The 17,298-nt window shown below is 40.6% G+C and overlaps 1 protein-coding gene across 3 annotated transcripts; it reads left to right on the top strand.

Moving 5' to 3' along the window:
- Positions 1-4,034: 4,034 nt before the first annotated feature.
- LOC124692119 (protein phosphatase 2C and cyclic nucleotide-binding/kinase domain-containing protein-like) lies at positions 4,035-15,986 on the top strand. 3 transcript variants are annotated; one of them, XM_047225422.1, is made up of 16 exons: positions 4,051-4,214; positions 5,688-7,004; positions 7,215-7,346; positions 7,433-7,657; positions 7,752-7,877; positions 7,966-8,028; positions 9,428-9,510; positions 10,510-10,741; positions 10,935-11,245; positions 11,332-11,410; positions 11,521-11,587; positions 11,699-11,976; positions 12,087-12,152; positions 12,410-12,531; positions 15,109-15,265; positions 15,371-15,986. In XM_047225422.1, exons 2-16 carry the CDS (start codon positions 5,937-5,939, stop codon positions 15,614-15,616), a joined length of 3,255 nt encoding a protein of 1,084 aa, XP_047081378.1. In that variant the 5' UTR covers positions 4,051-4,214; positions 5,688-5,936; the 3' UTR covers positions 15,617-15,986. The 3 variants fall into 3 exon arrangements, 1 of the variants encoding a protein (XP_047081378.1); XR_006999339.1 differs by lacking the exons at positions 10,935-11,245; positions 11,332-11,410; positions 11,521-11,587; ... (3 more) ...; positions 15,109-15,265; positions 15,371-15,986 and having other exon boundaries at positions 4,035-4,214; positions 7,966-8,002; positions 10,503-10,615; XR_006999338.1 differs by lacking the exons at positions 10,935-11,245; positions 11,332-11,410; positions 11,521-11,587; ... (3 more) ...; positions 15,109-15,265; positions 15,371-15,986 and having other exon boundaries at positions 4,036-4,214; positions 7,966-8,002; positions 10,510-10,623.
- Positions 15,987-17,298: the final 1,312 nt, after the last annotated feature.

The following is a 17,298-nucleotide window of genomic DNA, read 5'->3' as shown; positions in this document are numbered from 1 at the left end:
CAAGTCATAATCTGAGATAGCTTCAAGCACCACGTGCACTCCATGGTACCATACAAACCTTGCCAAGAAATGGGGCAATTCTTTTATAATTAGTACATGCAATCGATGCTTCCGAGCATCTCAAGAGATCCTCTCGCTTTATTTTAGGCCATGATATGAGTGGTCTCTTCTTCATTTGGGCCTCTTAAATAGTCCGGTCTAAACTTTTCCACCACCACCCCGCAGAATATGTACATGCAGATAAGCATAAGTATTCATATTTTGCATCTCTAGAAGCTTCATATGCAAGCATCCTCATTGCAGTAGTGTATTTTTGGATTGATGAGAAACCATCCATTCCACTGCAATCTTTCATCACCATGAAGTAGCCATCGTACTCTCTCACACCATGCACCGGCGTCATGAACAACTCCTTGTTTATGCCACATCACCGGCGAAAATCCTCTAGGGGTATATATATGTTGGTTCTTTGGTGTACATAATAGCATGATCCTCCATATTCTGCATTTCTTTCTCCCACACTTTGAACCTTCCATATTTAGGAGTGGTGGTCTTCAGCTCATCCTCTTGTAATTGTAGAAAACAAGTGAGAATCAGCAAGTAATCATCTTCATCGACGGCGGCATTGCCCCCCTCTTCCAAGAATTGATAGATCATCATCTAGCCGTCACTATCCACAATTTATAAATCAAACAACGAAGCAATCAATCAACTGAATGGCGAGGCAAAACCCAAAAAATGAAACCTACATAGGCAATCGACCAAACACCTTGCATGCTAGGCGGACATGCGAGGTTGATGCACGTTCTATGAGGAGTCGACGATGGCCAAAGTGGGACGAGAGGAGAGAGGAAGGCATGGTTGGCGTAGGAGCTACGCGGTCGGTGTGTCAAAATATACGCGGTGGTAGCATTTTCGCAGGGTGGGAGATGCAAGAGAGAGAAGAGAGGCGATGTGGCGGGAAAATGGATTAGGGTCACTGGCATGTGATACCCAGCTGTCAGTGTCGCAGCTTGTGTCTGGCACGTTCATGGTAGATCCGGATGGCTAGTGGCATCGGACATATTACTGGGACATGTTACTGGAGTGTGGCGAATAGAAACCGAGGTTGGAGCACGCGGGCTAGACCCAATTTTCTGTCCGGCACGTCTAATAGTCCTTTGAGCCACAGTTTGGGAACGCGGCCGAACATATTTTTTTTATAACACGCCCGAACATTTTATTGTCATGAGCAGTTAGTTACTATTTGTTCTGTTATGAATATAGCACATTATTAGTCAGTTTCGTTGGGATGTGATCGCACTGGTCTCCCAACAGTGGATGGACGGTGGCACTTCATTTCAATATTAATTGATCATCTAATTAATTCCACAGCCTAAAAATGCCGTACACTTTGGAGGGTGGTGCACCAGCGTCGATCAATCAGTTCACCCAGCTTGGATCTGCCAACATTCCTATATCCTCATCTTTAAATTCCCACGAGAATCTTTCGGTCATGTTAAATGCGCAGCTCCTCAAATTATTTTGCTGATTATTTTTTCCGTTTCATGAGTATTTTCTCCATTTATAAATAAGTCTATATCTAGTTTTCAGCCTAACTTAACTTTTTAAAAATTGACCAACATTGTAGACAAATGTAAAAGCATATATGACATCAAATAAAAAATATTATAAACCTATATTTCAAAACAGATATAGTGGTACTGATTTAGTGTCATAAACGTTCCTAGAATTTTTTGATAAAGTTTTTCAAATTTTATTAACTTTCACTTAGAACAAAGACTATATTTATACTTATTTATGGACGGATGAAGTATGTGGGATAATTTTGAAAATTGATTTAACAGTAGCTATGTCTACTCGTCAAATTATATGTCCATGTGTGCTTGGACGCTTTTCTGTGTTTCCTCACGAAGCAACTGTAGAATGAATTAACGGGTCACCAACTGGGAGGGAGAAGGTGCCGACAGTATTGCAAGTTGGCTTAAGGTGAAAAAAATCACATTCCAAGGTTAAATACTCAGCTCGTCTCACGTACTCATGATACCGTGACGGAATCGAGAACCAACCTGTGGCTGAATGGTTAGGAGGGCAGTGGCACCCCCAGACCACCAGAGTTCAAATCCCAGATTTGACACTTTGGTGTCTCATAAAGGCGGAATATTCTTCAGTGGGAGGCGATGTTCCCGTCGACAGCGAGGCGCCTGTGGTGACTTCGTCAATCTCAAGACCCACCGGATCAGTTCTACGATGCAGTATCTTGGAGGTGCTCATAGGGGTAGGGTGTGCGTGCGTTCATAGGGGTGAGTGTGTGCGTATGTATGAGCGCCTTTGATTGTAATGTGTTTCGCAAAAAAAAAGAATCATGCCTCAATATCATATTTACAAGTTTAATAAAAAATTAAGATAAATCACACACGTACATATCACCTTGATACTTACTTACTCGTGTAGATTGTCAAGAAAGAAATTGGAACTCGCAAAGTGAAAATCTGAGTCTTTCATGTGTTCCTTTATCACTTTGTCATTTTCCTTTTATACAAATTATACATACTTATGTACGCAAGTTTCAAACTTGGTACGCATATATCTGCATATATGTTCTACATGCAAATTTTATTTCACTTCTCTAATGTTTACCGCGGGATCAGGTGTACTAGGTTGCAATAATTTTTCTTTGATACCAAGCAGCTTCCAGCTCATCTCCCTTGTTTCTTATGACATCAGAAAACCTACCTCTGAATATTTTCCCACCGTCTCCACCCATGCATTATATATTTGATCCAAGTTGACTAAGTAATTACAATAAGAATGCCACTCGTATCCTTTTCGTGGAGAATGTTTCTCTCATCTCAACCTAGAGTCTCCGACCATCCTTTCCCTACCTATCTCGTACTCCCAGTTCCATCATTTTCCTCCTCACGAATAAGTAGGGTTCCCTACCAATTTACGCTATCTAACTCTGCAACCACCACACCTCTTCCTAGTGTAGGCCTTGGTCCCAACCCTATCATCCACCTCAGGATATATAGTTTGTTACATCGGAAAAGAAGAGGAGATCGACGTAAACTCACAAGTTTGTCGACTAAAAGAGGAGACAACATACAAACACATGACAAAGAAGTGCCACCACACCAAACGGCAGTCGAAGGGTATCATAATACCGAGATCTTGCAAATGTTAGTCCTCCTGCAGATAAGTCGACATCCACGAGTCGGCGGTCCAGAGCAACGCTGCTCAACGAGTAGCACATTGTTCTATGGCATTGGTCAGATAATTATGATTGTTGGTTGCATACATATATATTGATTTATATGACATCACTAGAGTTCTCACGTCCACTCAATATAATTTTCCTTGAATTTGAGATGGTGAGTGTAAAGAAAAGAGTTTTTATAGTACAGTATACAAGAAAAAAAGATTTAAGATGGTAGCACCGTGGCTTGCGTTCGCCTGAATGGCGTCGCGTGTGATACCGTGGGAGAGACTTGTATAGGATCTCCCCATTAGGTAAGATCATAGGATCAACTTAGAGAAATCATACTTTGCCTATGCGAAAAAATCTGAAAATAATTAGCAACATGCATATAGGTTGTATCTACAACTCCAAAAAAAATCAGCTTAAAATCTAATCTACACTTGGAGAAACAAAAAAGATAAATTCTGTTGTGAATAGTGTCAGATCTGGTTGAATAGTATTTCACACTATTCACACCCAGATTTATCTTTTTTGTCTCTCTAAGTGTATGTCGAATTTGAAGTTGTAAATTTTTGGCATTGCATATATAACATAGATCTGTGTTGTCATTTTTTTTCAGATTTTTTGAACATATTTTGTCTTTGCAAAAAATTAATCTCATAGATCCTATCTAATATCTGATCCTACCTAAGTCTTCCCCGTGATACCGTCGCACCCCCATCCGCAAAGACTGGTGTCTCGTGGGATTCCATTCCCATCTTGCCCCGGGCTGATTGCCAATCACCGATTGATGATTTTCTCCTTCCTAATCTGGCAGCTTCCACCCCCCCTGCCTAGACTACTACTCTACCACTACGGTCTACGGCCACCACCACCACCACCCACCTCCCTCCTCCTCTCCCTTTCTCTGCTCCTCTCTTGCTTCCTCCTCTACCCGCCTCACAAACTCCCTCCCTCTCCTCTTCCTCTCCCACGAAGCTCGTGTGCTGCTGGAGATTCCCCTCTTTTGGCGTCCGTAAGTTCCAAGGCTGCTCTTCTCCTTTCTTCCAACTCCTTTGCATACTTTGGAGTGCCGAGTTCGTAGTAGTCGTGATTGCAGAATGTTCTATCTTCAGATACCTGGCGACAATTTTTTTTTTCTTTGGAGAATAGCTCTGTTTTTCTTCTGACGATGTCTTGGTCGAACAAAACGGGAACTCTGCTCTCAGGATTTTCTTTTTTTTTTCTTTTCGATTATAGAGTTTCTGTAGTACTACCATTTTTTTTTTGTTGGGACTATACTATGAAAGATTCTCTTCTTTGGCATGGCGATAAATATGACGTCGTGGCTGGCTGTTTCTTCCAAAGAAAAAATATATGGAGATTCTCTCAGCAAGCGTCTTTCTAGCGCACTTGAACTGCGGTAGCTTTCTTGTTAATGCCAATTTTGTCAGAATCTACTTAGATTTTGAAATGATAAATAATTTCCCAACAATACTTTTCAGAATCTATTTACACTTTGTATTGGTCAAGAATTTCCCAAGATTTTTTGTTGTTCAGATTGAAGTTTTAATTAGAATATTAAACGAACTTGTTGTGTTCATACCACTTTTATAGCGGCACCCACAAATCTTTGGTCATTACATTGCTACCACATTAAGATTGCTGCCAGCTTTTTCTCTGAGGTGAAAATATAGACATATGCCGAGTAAAGTACATGGTGCCTTTCTTCAACAAGTGCATTGCATTCTTTTGTTTGTAGCCTTGTAGGCAAACTGAAATGAGAAAATTGACATGAAAAACAAACAACATTCATTTTTTTCCCTTTTGAAAAATTATACTTCATATGAGTTGGATTGATTCTGTGCATGTTCCTCGAATGTGCAGGAATTCATTTTTTTCGACAAAGAGTGCGGAAATTCATGTGCTTTTATGTTTCCAATCCTCTGTGTCAAGTTTCTACATTTTTTCTTTCCAATCCTCTTTTTATGTTATCTTCTTGTGGTTGTAGCTGAGAACTTCAGATGACTGCATTATTAGTAGAGCTACACTTTTTTCGATAAAGGGAACATATTAATATCGAAAGATACCAATTACACCCAATTAGTAGAGCTACATATCCTCAGTTTTTGTGTAAATAGTTTCCTTCTCTAGGTGAGTATCTGATTGGCCAAATCTTAGGCTAATTCATGTTCTGGTCTCAAGATGCTTCTGCGTTTTCCAGGACTCAAGAGCTATCTGATGTTTCTGATTCTTTATCTATTTTTATTGGCCAACCAATTTTGTGTATTGTTAAATGAGGGACTAGTTTTGCAGTGCTTTCATTCGGTCCAGATGACAATTAAATTCAGTTCTTCCTTCATGTTGTGTAACATGAGTGATTGTTATATGTTCTTCTTATACACAGAAGGAGAGCTCTTACTATTAAATAACATCTCCAAATTGTTAGCTTGTAACTTACTATGGAGCTATGACTGACTTCTCTGGTCTTATTTTCTTAAATTTTTAGGTGTGCGTATGAATATCAAGTTCCAGGTTTCTAAATGTTGGGTTGAGAATGAGCATTCTGTTTCGCAAAGAAATAAGTATCATTTACAGAGTGGTTCTCTTAAAGCATTCAGATTCTGTGTATGTTGACAGCTTCCTCAAATTGGTCTTGTCGGTCCATGCGCATACATAATTTGTAGCTGAAACAGAGACTTCTGAGTGTTCATGTTCTTTCTGCCTCTCTGCCCTTACCAAGCTGATTCTGCATTTGATGGGCTGCTCACCTTCTAAGTGTTGTTCTTGTTCACATCTTAAGGGATGTTTGCGTTCCCACGGGTGTGTCGAACAAACAGCTGACTCTCCAAGAGAGTCAAGGGGAAAATCAAGCCGGGGAAGGGGAAAGACAGATTCTAGTGCTTCAGATGGCTCTTCGGATGATCTAGAGGGTGATGATGGATTGAACCAATTGAACATTACAAGGGAATCAAATGTTGGTATCAGTCGTCTCTCGAGGGTTTCTTCGCAGTTTCTTCCTCCAGAAGGGTCCCGCAAAGTTCGAGTCCCATTGGGGAACTATGATCTGAGATACTCCTATTTGTCTCAAAGAGGTTACTATCCAGAATCATTGGACAAACCAAACCAAGATAGCTTCTGCATACATACTCCATTTGGATCAAGCCCCGATGATCACTTCTTTGGTGTGTTTGATGGCCATGGGGAATATGGAGCTCAATGCTCACAATTCGTGAAACGAAGACTGTGTGAAAACCTGCTCAGAGATGGCCAGTTTCGTACCAATGCTGTTCAGGCCCTTCATTCTGCTTTCTTGGCAACAAACTCTCAGCTCCATGCTGATAGCTTGGACGATTCCATGAGTGGTACTACCGCGATCACTATATTGGTGAGGGGAAGAACATTGTATATTGCAAATGCCGGTGATTCACGTGCTCTTATTGCTGAGAAAAAAGGAGAAGATATGATTGCTGTTGACCTCTCCATAGATCAAACTCCTTACAGGACTGATGAGGTTGAAAGAGTCAAGGAGTGTGGTGCCAGGGTTCTGACATTGGATCAAATAGAAGGACTAAAGAACCCAGATGTGCAGTGTTGGGGTACCGAGGAAAGTGATGATGGCGATCCTCCAAGGTTGTGGGTGGAAAATGGCATGTATCCAGGAACTGCTTTTACTCGTAGTATTGGAGATTCTGTTGCTGAATCTATTGGTGTTGTTGCGAATCCGGAGATTTTTATCCTGGAGCTCAGTGCCAGCCATCCATTCTTCGTTATTGCTAGTGATGGGGTTTTTGAATTTCTTTCTAGCCAAACGGTCGTAGACATGGTAAATTCTATGTACTGCTGCTAAGTTGTGGTTGTCTGTGTAATTCTTAAATTTGTTTTCTTCTTGAATATTCTGGGAGCACCAAGTGCTTCGTTGGAATAGTAGAGATACATTAGAGATCAAACCTTTTGCCGTCTGTTGCTTACCTGTTTTGAATACTCTAATATATAGTGTGACTGCATATTTAACTTTATAGTCATGGATTTGCAGATTGCTAAATACAAGGATCCCCGTGATGCGTGTGCTGCAATTGTTGCTGAATCATATCGTCTCTGGCTGCAGTATGAAACTCGTACGGATGACATTACAATCATACTTGTACATATTAACGGGTTAACTGATGTATGGATTTATCTTCTTAGTTTTCTTGTTTTACTTCCTTAGAAGTGGTTTATTTGATTACCTGAATATACTTCATCTTTCACCAGACGGGGTCCACCCATACCGTACTGAAGGCATCTTTACAACCATCACAGCAAGTAGTAGAACTGGTGGGCTCTGAATCACCATCCGTCATTAGTTTAAACCCCAACAATCAGCGTTCCAGGCAGGATATATCACGCGCACGATTGAGAGCCCTTGAAAATTCTCTGGAAAATGGTCAAGTATGGGTCCCGCCATCTCCGTCACATCGCAAGACATGGGAAGAGCAAGTAAGGTTTACCGATTTTTCCTCATTGTGAAATTTAGTTCAGGATTTATGGTGTCCTATGCTGACAAATCCTATTTACGAAAAATTATATGAAGGCACACATTGAGAGGATACTACACGATCATTTCCTCTTCAGAAAGCTCACTGATTCGCAGTGCAATGTTTTACTAGATTGCATGCAACGGGTTGAGGCGAAACCTGGGGATATAGTAGTTCATCAGGTTCTTACCTATATTCATTAATCATTACTTCTCTGATGACATTTTGAAGTTGCTTAGAATTGTATAATAAGGACACTGTATAATACAGGGTGGTGAAGGTGACTGCTTCTATGTAGTTGGGAATGGTGAGTTTGAAGTTTTGGCTATTCAGGTAATCATTTCAAAATACATATAGTATGTTAGAAAATGCAAATCAAATACAGTATGCAATGAAGAATAGGCGAGAATAGCTAAATCAGGAAAAAATCACCTCTGACACAAATATGATCAAATATAAATATGTGGAGAGAGGGACAACTTACAAACTTAGACTAGCGGCGCACGGATAGGCTGCGCGCGCTGCCCGTGACCGGCGTTCGAGCCCCAGCTCCACTGGCTGTGTCCCGAGTTTCTTCTTATAAAATGCCGCAGGGTTCCTCCTATGTTGGTCTGGTTTATTTTACAAGCCCTTAGGATTTCACAATGAGGCATCAACTAATCCCATGTATATAAGAAGACTTACATATTGTTGCAAAACAACTTCCAAGGTTGGAAGAATGAACGAATCTGAATGTATACTACTTCATACTATGGGGGCTCTACCCCCACCTCCCAGATCGCTATAGAAGCCACAAATGCAGCAGTACTCTGAAGTTTGGCCGAGTAGGGCATACAGTGCGCTGTTTTTGTACTGAAGTAGCTGGTGGTAGCAATCTGACCAGCTTCCTTGCCAAACAGCACAACATCGTGCCCCTCTATGCCACCTGTCCCTTGTGCTGAATGAGATATCTAATTCTTTATTTTTTGCTTGACGTCATTCATTATGCTTCCCTTGTTCAAGCATAAATAGGGAAAAGCAATATGTTCGATTCTTTATGTCAATTCTTCAAGCTCACAGCCAGCCACAAGTAAGGCTACCCCCTGTATATACATATACACATGAGTAGATCGGGCGCAGTTTAACATGCAGGCATAGCTTTTCGATCTTACAATAAGACAAAATTAACAATGAAATACTATTAATGCTATTTTATGTGAGGCTTACAGCAACAGGACGTGCTCACAAGTTTCTACATTTCTTTTTATTTAAGGAAAATGACTCATCTGTAGACACATGCTTGCATTTCTTCAAATGATTTGCTAGCCAATCGTTTTTCTATAACTATATTTAAATATTGATCACAAAAAAGCACCATATCTGATGTGAAACGTCGATTCCAATTTGCTAGTTTTCCTTTGGTAAGGACCAGCATGCATAAACCATCTGAGTCGGACCATATTGAATGCAATGATTTTTTTAAGATAAGTAACATCTTAGTGGTTAAAATGCATTTGGAATTCTGTGTATACTTCGATATAAAGAGGGAAAATAGAATCTATAGATAGTTATTTGCCTGATATTTACGTGCAGAGCATTGCTCACTGCACAATCTACGTCCATATATGTTTGCTTATATCAGATTTGATTTAACACTGTAGTTTGAAAACTAAATGAGTTCATAGAGTTTTTTTTTACATTACTCTCCGTGCTATGATTTTCAAGACTAAGCTGATGAAATGTATATATACAGGAAGAAGATGGGAAGGAAGTGAGTAAGGTTCTGCATCGGTATACTGCTGACAAACTATCTTCCTTTGGAGAGTTAGCACTAATGTGAGTTAGTTTTACTCATATGTGATTTATTATACTGTTTTGTTTGATTATAAGAGAAGTTTTGTAAAAAAAAAATACTACCTCTGTCTATAAAAGGATGTCGCAAGTTGATCTAAATATGAATGTATCTAGACACTCTTTAATGTATAGATACATCCGAATTTAGACAAATCTCCGACATCCTTTTATGGACCTCTCATGACTCATGTGTCAACAAAAGTGGTGTCTGCTAGTTGTACTGTTCAAGAAGCACACTCGTGCGAGGTGGTCAATAATAATAGTCAGCTCTCAGTATTTTTCTCGCAAATACGTAAAAACTTTGTGTATCATTCCATTGGAGTGTACAAAGCAATTACAGTGAACCGCCACACTCGAAAAGTTCAACGCGAATACGCAAAAGCTCAGCCCTAAGTACCACATTGTATTTATCAGTCAGAACACAATTAAGGGTTTCCTCTCTGCACCTAAAAAGTGGAGCTTAGACCCGCTCTCAAACTTTGGCTTAACCAATCACTCAAATCATTTCCAAAACCATACTACATGAAGTGTGAAAACTGAAAGCTAATGCATTACCACATGAAGAGTATTCTACCATACAAGTAAGACCAAATCGCTAGGATGCTTGTGCTCCATGCTATCTCTTTCCAATCATAGCTGAAAAGGCTTGAAGTTAACCTCACCTTGCATAGTCGCATATGTATCTCACTATGTTAGCTTAAACCTTGGCTGCACCATGTAGAGTGCATAGATATTTTCCTTAAAAAAATAGATGAAGTAGCAACACCTGCAAACTAATACACATAACGTAGTATTGTTTTCTATATCTGAGATGTACCATGCCATGACCTCGAAAGACTCAACCAGATAATATATGAATCTCTCCACTGCCCTTCAGGCATGGAGGTGAAGCAGATGCAATAAGCTGATCAAGTTCAGATTGATATAGGTAGCGCTCACTATTTAGCACATCTAATCACCATCTATTTTTGAAGCAAACAGGTATAACAAGCCACTTCAGTCTTCGGTTCGTGCTGTGACTAGTGGAACATTATGGGCTCTAAAGCGGGAGGATTTCCGAGGAATTCTCATGTCAGAGTTTTCAAATGTACCATCATTGAAGTTGCTACGGTCTGTAGAGCTGTTTACAAGATTGACAGTACTTCAGTTAAGTCAACTTGCCGAATCACTTGCTGAGGTATCCTTTGCAGACGGACAAGTAATAGTAGACAAGGTATATGGAGTGAAAATGGTTTGATTTTTATGGAAAAAGCTTTTATTGATTCTTTGCACAATATCAAAGATTTCACTCCCGGACTCTGCATCTACAATGCACAGCCAAAAGATTTATTGACATGTTCTTCTGCAAACTTATGGGATTCTTGCGTAGTTATTTTTACTTATTTCTTTTGTGAATCCTTTTTCAGGATGACAACATCTCTTGTCTATATATTATTCAAAGGGGTCATGTGAGACTTACATTAGCAGCTGATAAGTTAAATTCAGATTCTTGGGATCTTCTTAGTGCTCACACAAAGAAGGTCCAACAAAGTCAAGAAAATGGCAATTATGTGGTTGAGATTGATGAGGGAGGACACTTTGGAGAGTGGGCTCTCATTGGAGAGAATATCACGTTTACTGCTATCTCAGTTGGTGATGTGATCTGTTCTACAATCACAAAAGAGAAATTTGATTTAATTGTCGGGTCTTTGCCTAAACTTCCACAGGCTGATTCCAAGTACTGTACATGTAGCATCTTTTTCATAGTTAGCCTATCAGATATTTGTCAATCGGGGAGCTCATCCTGTCACGATATCTATGCAGGCTTAAAGATTCTCTAATCCCAAAGGAACATAGTACAGATGAGGATTTTTCCTTTAGGAGGGTTCAGCTATCTGATTTGGTAGGGGGTTAGTACTTCATTTCCTTTTCTCTAGCATGACATTTCTTTTTCTATCTGGAGAAGATTTATTGAGATTATATGCTGATACATGGTTCTATATATGTTCTCAGGAATGGAAGACGTGCATATATGCCGCTGATTGCAGTGAGATCGGACTTGTCCAAATCAGAGGCTCTGGTGCGAAAGCAATTCAGCTTGACCGTCCTTTGTTATCAGATGTATCAATTTTGTAATGGCCTTACATGTATTTTTAAGTTTTATATAATCTTGTTTTGTTTCCTCGACCAGACAAGATCAAAAGCTTCAAAAGGTTTTATATCAAGAGGGTAAAAGATCTCCGTAAGGAAGGACAGGTGTTTCAGGAGAAAGACATCATGAAAAGTTTGAGTCAATCAGTTTGTGTGCCAGAAGTTTTATGTACCTGTGCTGATCAATCGTACCTTGGAATACTGCTGAATTGTTGCCTATGTTGCTCACTAGCTTCAATACTTAATACACCACTAAGTGAGTCATCTGCGCGATTCTATGCAGCTTCAGTTGTTGTTGCTCTAGAAGAACTTCATCTGGTAAGATCTTGCTTTTCTGTATTAAGAGATTGACATGCAGTTTTTTGTGTATTATGTTTTGTATTATGTTCTTATCTACAATATGCATCTAACTCTGTAAAATATTTCAGAGGTCTATTCTTTACAGAGGTGTTTCAGCAGATATCCTAATGCTCGACCGATCAGGACATCTGCAGGTGATTATCTGACCTTAAGGCATATGATGTTAGAACTGCCGTTTACTTTTTACCTCGATGTTCATGCTACTAATAATCGCTAAACATGTCCATGTAGCACTGAAACGATAGCGTACAAATACACAATCCTCCTTCGACCAGAACAAATATCGATTATTATGTAGCATTTTTTCTGATTTACTGAGTTGATATTTCACATGATACAAGTGCAGATAGCAATGTTGTTCTAACAATACATATGTTTTTATGTGTGACAGATAGTTGACTTCAGGTTTGCGAAGAAGTTGGAAGGTGAAAGGACTTACACAATATGTGGCATCGCTGACTCTCTAGCTCCAGAGATCGTTCTAGGCAAGGGGCATGGGTTTACTGCTGACTGGTAAGGGTTATAGACCCCTTTCTTGTATAAGATTCAAAGTTATGCATGCTTTCTGAATTATTACGAGTATAATAATAATTGTTATTATTAAGCAATAAGCATGCACCATTTTCCTTAATATAATGTTTTTCAATGCTGAAACACAGCAGGAGTAGACGTACATTAATTTAGGGCCTCTTTTTTTTGAAACTTAAACCAATATATTACGCAAACAGCAGGCCGCCTCATTAAAAACCTTCCAGCCCCCTTAGGTACCCTGGAAGGAAAAGAGTGCGTCTGGAACCTGCTGCCGCCAATCAGATAATAGTTACATCGTTTATGAGCATAGGAAGAATAAAGCTAGGAGGCTCTACTAGCGAATTACAAGAATTCCTATCTGCATAACAAGCTCTGGCTAATTCATGAGCCACCCCATTTGCTTCTCTATGACAATGACCATACTCAACTCTACCAATATGAGATGCCAAATCAACACAGTCTGCAAATATTGCAGATTCTTCACCCCACCAGGCTTCATCACCATTGCATGCATTTATAGTCTCCAGCGAATCAGATTCCATAATCACATGTGTACCTCCATAATGATTCACCAAAGCAAGACCTTCTCTCATAGCTAACGCTTCAGCAGTAGCAGCCGATGAAATGTTTGGGACATAAGTACTCGATGCCGCCAGGAATTTACCTTGAACATCCCGTATAAACTGAAATATTGGGGGAACCTCCTCACCATGCGTTCGTCGGCGGCGGATCCACCATAGATACCAACAAGTAGCACATACTAGTTCCTTAAACCCCATCTCTGTGAACCCTGGCACATTGGCATTCAGACCTCGAATAAGATATTCCAGAATAGCCGAGCCAGACCGATCAGACAATAGGGCCTCGTCAATACATTCAGTCAGCCCCAAAGAAGTCCAAAGTCCTCGCGCTGTATGACATTGAAACAGGAGGCGAGCCATATCTTCAGGTCCCTGCATACAAATTGGGCATTGTCCAGAGGTACCAATATGGCGATTTACCAAAATAGATTTAAGCGGAATAATGCCATGCAGGGCTCGCCAAACGAAGATCTTAATTTTGCCCGGGAGTTTTAGAGACCATAGTGTTTTCCAAACAGGGTTTAGTGCGGCCTCTTTGTTTGGTCTTTTAGGTGCTTTTCACATAAATAAGTCACACAAACCAAACAAACAGCCTGGCTGCACGGTAGGATTTTGCCAAAGCCAGTCCTTTCTCCCGCAGACTAGAAAAAGCACCTATTGGAGGTGCTTCCCCAGCTTCTCCGCTCAAACCGAAAAGACATACACCTTTGCCCATTTCGTTGCACGTATTTACTGGTAAATTGCCACCTATGGCTAGACCCGCACCTGCCCACGCTCGCATAGGAAAAAAACAAATCGAGAAAACGGTTGTCTTTTCTCCGCACGCGAACAGAGCGAATTCCCCGCCGCCATGCGTTCCGCCACCCATCTCCTCTGAGGCTCTGATGCCCCTCTCCTCCCACACCGTTCTACTCCGCCGCTGTAGCATGCCGGTCCCGTTCCGCCTCCCATCGTCTCCGCTCATCACCGGCGGCAGATCGACCGTGCAGTCCGAGTTTGTCCCCGGCTGCCGCCGGTGCTCTTCCCCGACCGCTGCAGAAGCTTGTCCACGACCTTCCGCGAGCTTGTCCACGACCTTTCAGGAGCTCGTCCCCGACTGCCGCAGGAGCTCGTCCACGACCTTCTCCCGCTACTGCCACGTTGCGTGCTGTCAGTTCTTGGTACTTCGGTATTGCTCGTCCCTAATTAGTGCATGCTTGTATTGCTGTATGCCTGTATCGATTCTTGGATGGATCCTTGTATTGCTGGGTCGATGGTACGTACTGCTGGATGCTTGATTATGCTTGCCGCCGGAGCTAATTAATTTTTTATGTATTTGATGGTGACGCTTCCTGTGAGGTTGCTTGCTGCTAATACGTAGTATTTCATATGGCAATTGAAGACAAAATTTTCAGTTCGGATATATATTTCAGTCTAAATTTGTTTGTGCTAGGATAACGACATGTTTATGTATTTCGAATAAATCTATATTTATGATGGATATGTATTTTTGTAAATCTACATTCAAATATGTATTTTAGTCTAAATTCGTTATTTATACATGTAAATTAGCAATAATACAAGTTCTCCTGGCTCTTAGGGTATTTACGACAATTCACTAGTTCACAGCTAAATAGCCAGCTAAATTGCTCCGAACAGCAGCTTTTTCTCCACAGTAGCTTTTTCTGCGCAGCAGCACAGCCAGCAACAGCTAGCCACAGCCAGCCCAAACAAAGAGGCCCTTAATCTCCCCCCAAAAGGCCATCCATCTATCTGCCTTGTCGTAGTATTCATCACTAGCGTGGCAGACTTCACTCGTTATTCCTTATGGATATATTACTTTTCTAATTAAGTATCATGAAGAAAAATCTGATGCAGATAGAAAATTACAAATTCTCTTAGGATAATAGTGCACATTAATATTACTTGCACTACAATCTTCACATATCTGCAATCCTGTAAAGATTAACATCTTATTCCCTTGCTTTTGCATGATCAGGTGGGCGCTTGGAGTATTGATTTATTTCATGCTGCAATCGGACATGCCATTTGGGTCCTGGAGGGAAAGCGAGCTGGAACCTTTCGCTAAGATTGCGAAGGGGCACCTAACTATGCCGTCGACGTTCAGCGTGGAAGTTGTTGACCTTATAACCAAGGTTGAATCCCTCATTCAATGAATGTACTTTTCATTATTTACTTATCTTTGACCTTATTTGGTCTATGTGCAACAAGGCAGCTCAATTTCACATTTTTGCGGCCAGCTACTTGTGGTAGATGAGAATGCACGCCTTGGAACCACAGGCGCGGACGCAGTAAAGAAACACCCTTGGTTTGATGGCATTGACTGGAAACAAACAGCAAATGGAACTTCAGCAGTACCTCAGGAGATCTCTGACCGCATCGACAGCTATGTAGAAACTCTTCAGGAGGATTTAACGGTGCCCTCTTCCATGCCAGGCGAAGATCCCGCTGATTTGACTGCTCCAGAATGGATCCAAGATTGGTGATCTCAGTAGCTGGATGAACGTTGACAGGTTAAGAAAGCTTCTTTGATTTTCGCGAGGCATTTTCAGATCTTATGGAAACAAGATATTCATCCAGATGGTTCAACCTAGTGAAGTTTTGTCGAAATGATGAATTCCCAAGGTGCAATCATTTCTTTAGTGCCATTGGAACGAAAAAATGACAAATTAGCTCCCCAGCCACTAGCATTGGATTCTTGCGGTACATATGTATAGATCCTTCTTTCATTTGTCTATTAATTTGTAACTTTTATCTTTAAGCTATCCACCCATGTGATTTTGTGTAAAATTTTGAAGAGGAAAAACAAGAGCCATGTGCCTGAAGGTGATTTGCCCGAACTTGTGGGCATCAAAAGCTTCTTTTAGGGGTGAAGCATTGCTTGGGAATAATGACATGGAAATCGCCTGATACAAACTCATGAACTAGTGCTGGAACTTCATACTCCCAGGAGAATGCATGGTCATCATCTCATTGACATACTCAGTGCCTTGGATCACCGCAAAATTAAACTTTATCCTTACTCCCTTGGTTTATCATCTCTCACATATGTTCCTAAGCAATTGCCATGAATGAAAGACAAACTATGGTACAAAACTTCTCATCTATCAATGTAAAAGCATATGATTTTGCCAAGCTTTCAAGATAGCATTCTACTTTGCCCTACCGTGCTCAAGCTATGTAGCTCTAAACTAAATGAATCTAAAATATCTCATAATTATAATGCCAAATATAATTGATATTCTAGAAATATTTAATAACATAGATAATTGATAATGCAAAGCTCAAATCTTATTATCAATTCCCGCTATAAGGGATACATCCATATAAATGCTCTATGTATTTGAGTGCATGGTCCACCAAGTAATCTTATTATCAATTCTCGCTATAAGCCTGGATACATCCATATAAATGCTCTAGGTAACTGAGTGCACATTCCCCCAAGTAATGAAATCAAGCCTTCTACTAGAAAGAACTTGGTTGAAATAAGAGAAGGAAAATAAACAAGATACTAAGCATACATCCCCCAAGCTTGGGATAATCTGGGGTAGGTGCTGAACACTCCAAGGTCTTAGCCTCATCTTCAGGTGGTGATATAGAAGAACAAGGCCCCTGGATGTCATCGCGCTTAGCGGAAGTGGCCCATCATCATATTCACAATTTTGATTTTGAAAATCATAGAGTTGGCTTTGGAGATGCTCGACCCTGTCTTGTAGATTGCTCACAGCCTCATAAGTTGTGCTCTTCTTCCCTGTGATTGCACTTCTCGTCTATTTCTAGACTTATGAAGATATGTGCATCTAAACTTCGCTCAGTAATTCTTTTATAGCCTTATTCTACTTCTTCCAACCTCTAGTTCCCCATATTCTTAGGTGGTTCATTATCTTGAATTTGCATCACCCCAACAACGACCTTGGGAGGTATCATGACGGTCTCGTAGTAGGGGTTGAAGATGGGGCGACACATTTCAATTGCCAACACATCTGATAACCTTCCCGTAGAGCTTCTCATCAGTGATGCTTGTTCCCTCAGAGTCATTTTCGCTCTTCTCACCAGAACCAGAGGATGTCATGGTGGAGAAACTAGACCAAAATCTGAAACTTATGAACTCAAAATGAAGATCGTGGCGTAAACATTCAATGCCACATCCTAAAGTTTCCAGAACTTA

The sequence above is a fragment of the Lolium rigidum genome, chromosome 2, assembly GCF_022539505.1.
Source record: "Lolium rigidum isolate FL_2022 chromosome 2, APGP_CSIRO_Lrig_0.1, whole genome shotgun sequence".
Classification (NCBI taxonomy): domain Eukaryota; kingdom Viridiplantae; phylum Streptophyta; class Magnoliopsida; order Poales; family Poaceae; genus Lolium; species Lolium rigidum.
This window is presented reverse-complemented; position numbering and strand designations above follow the sequence as displayed.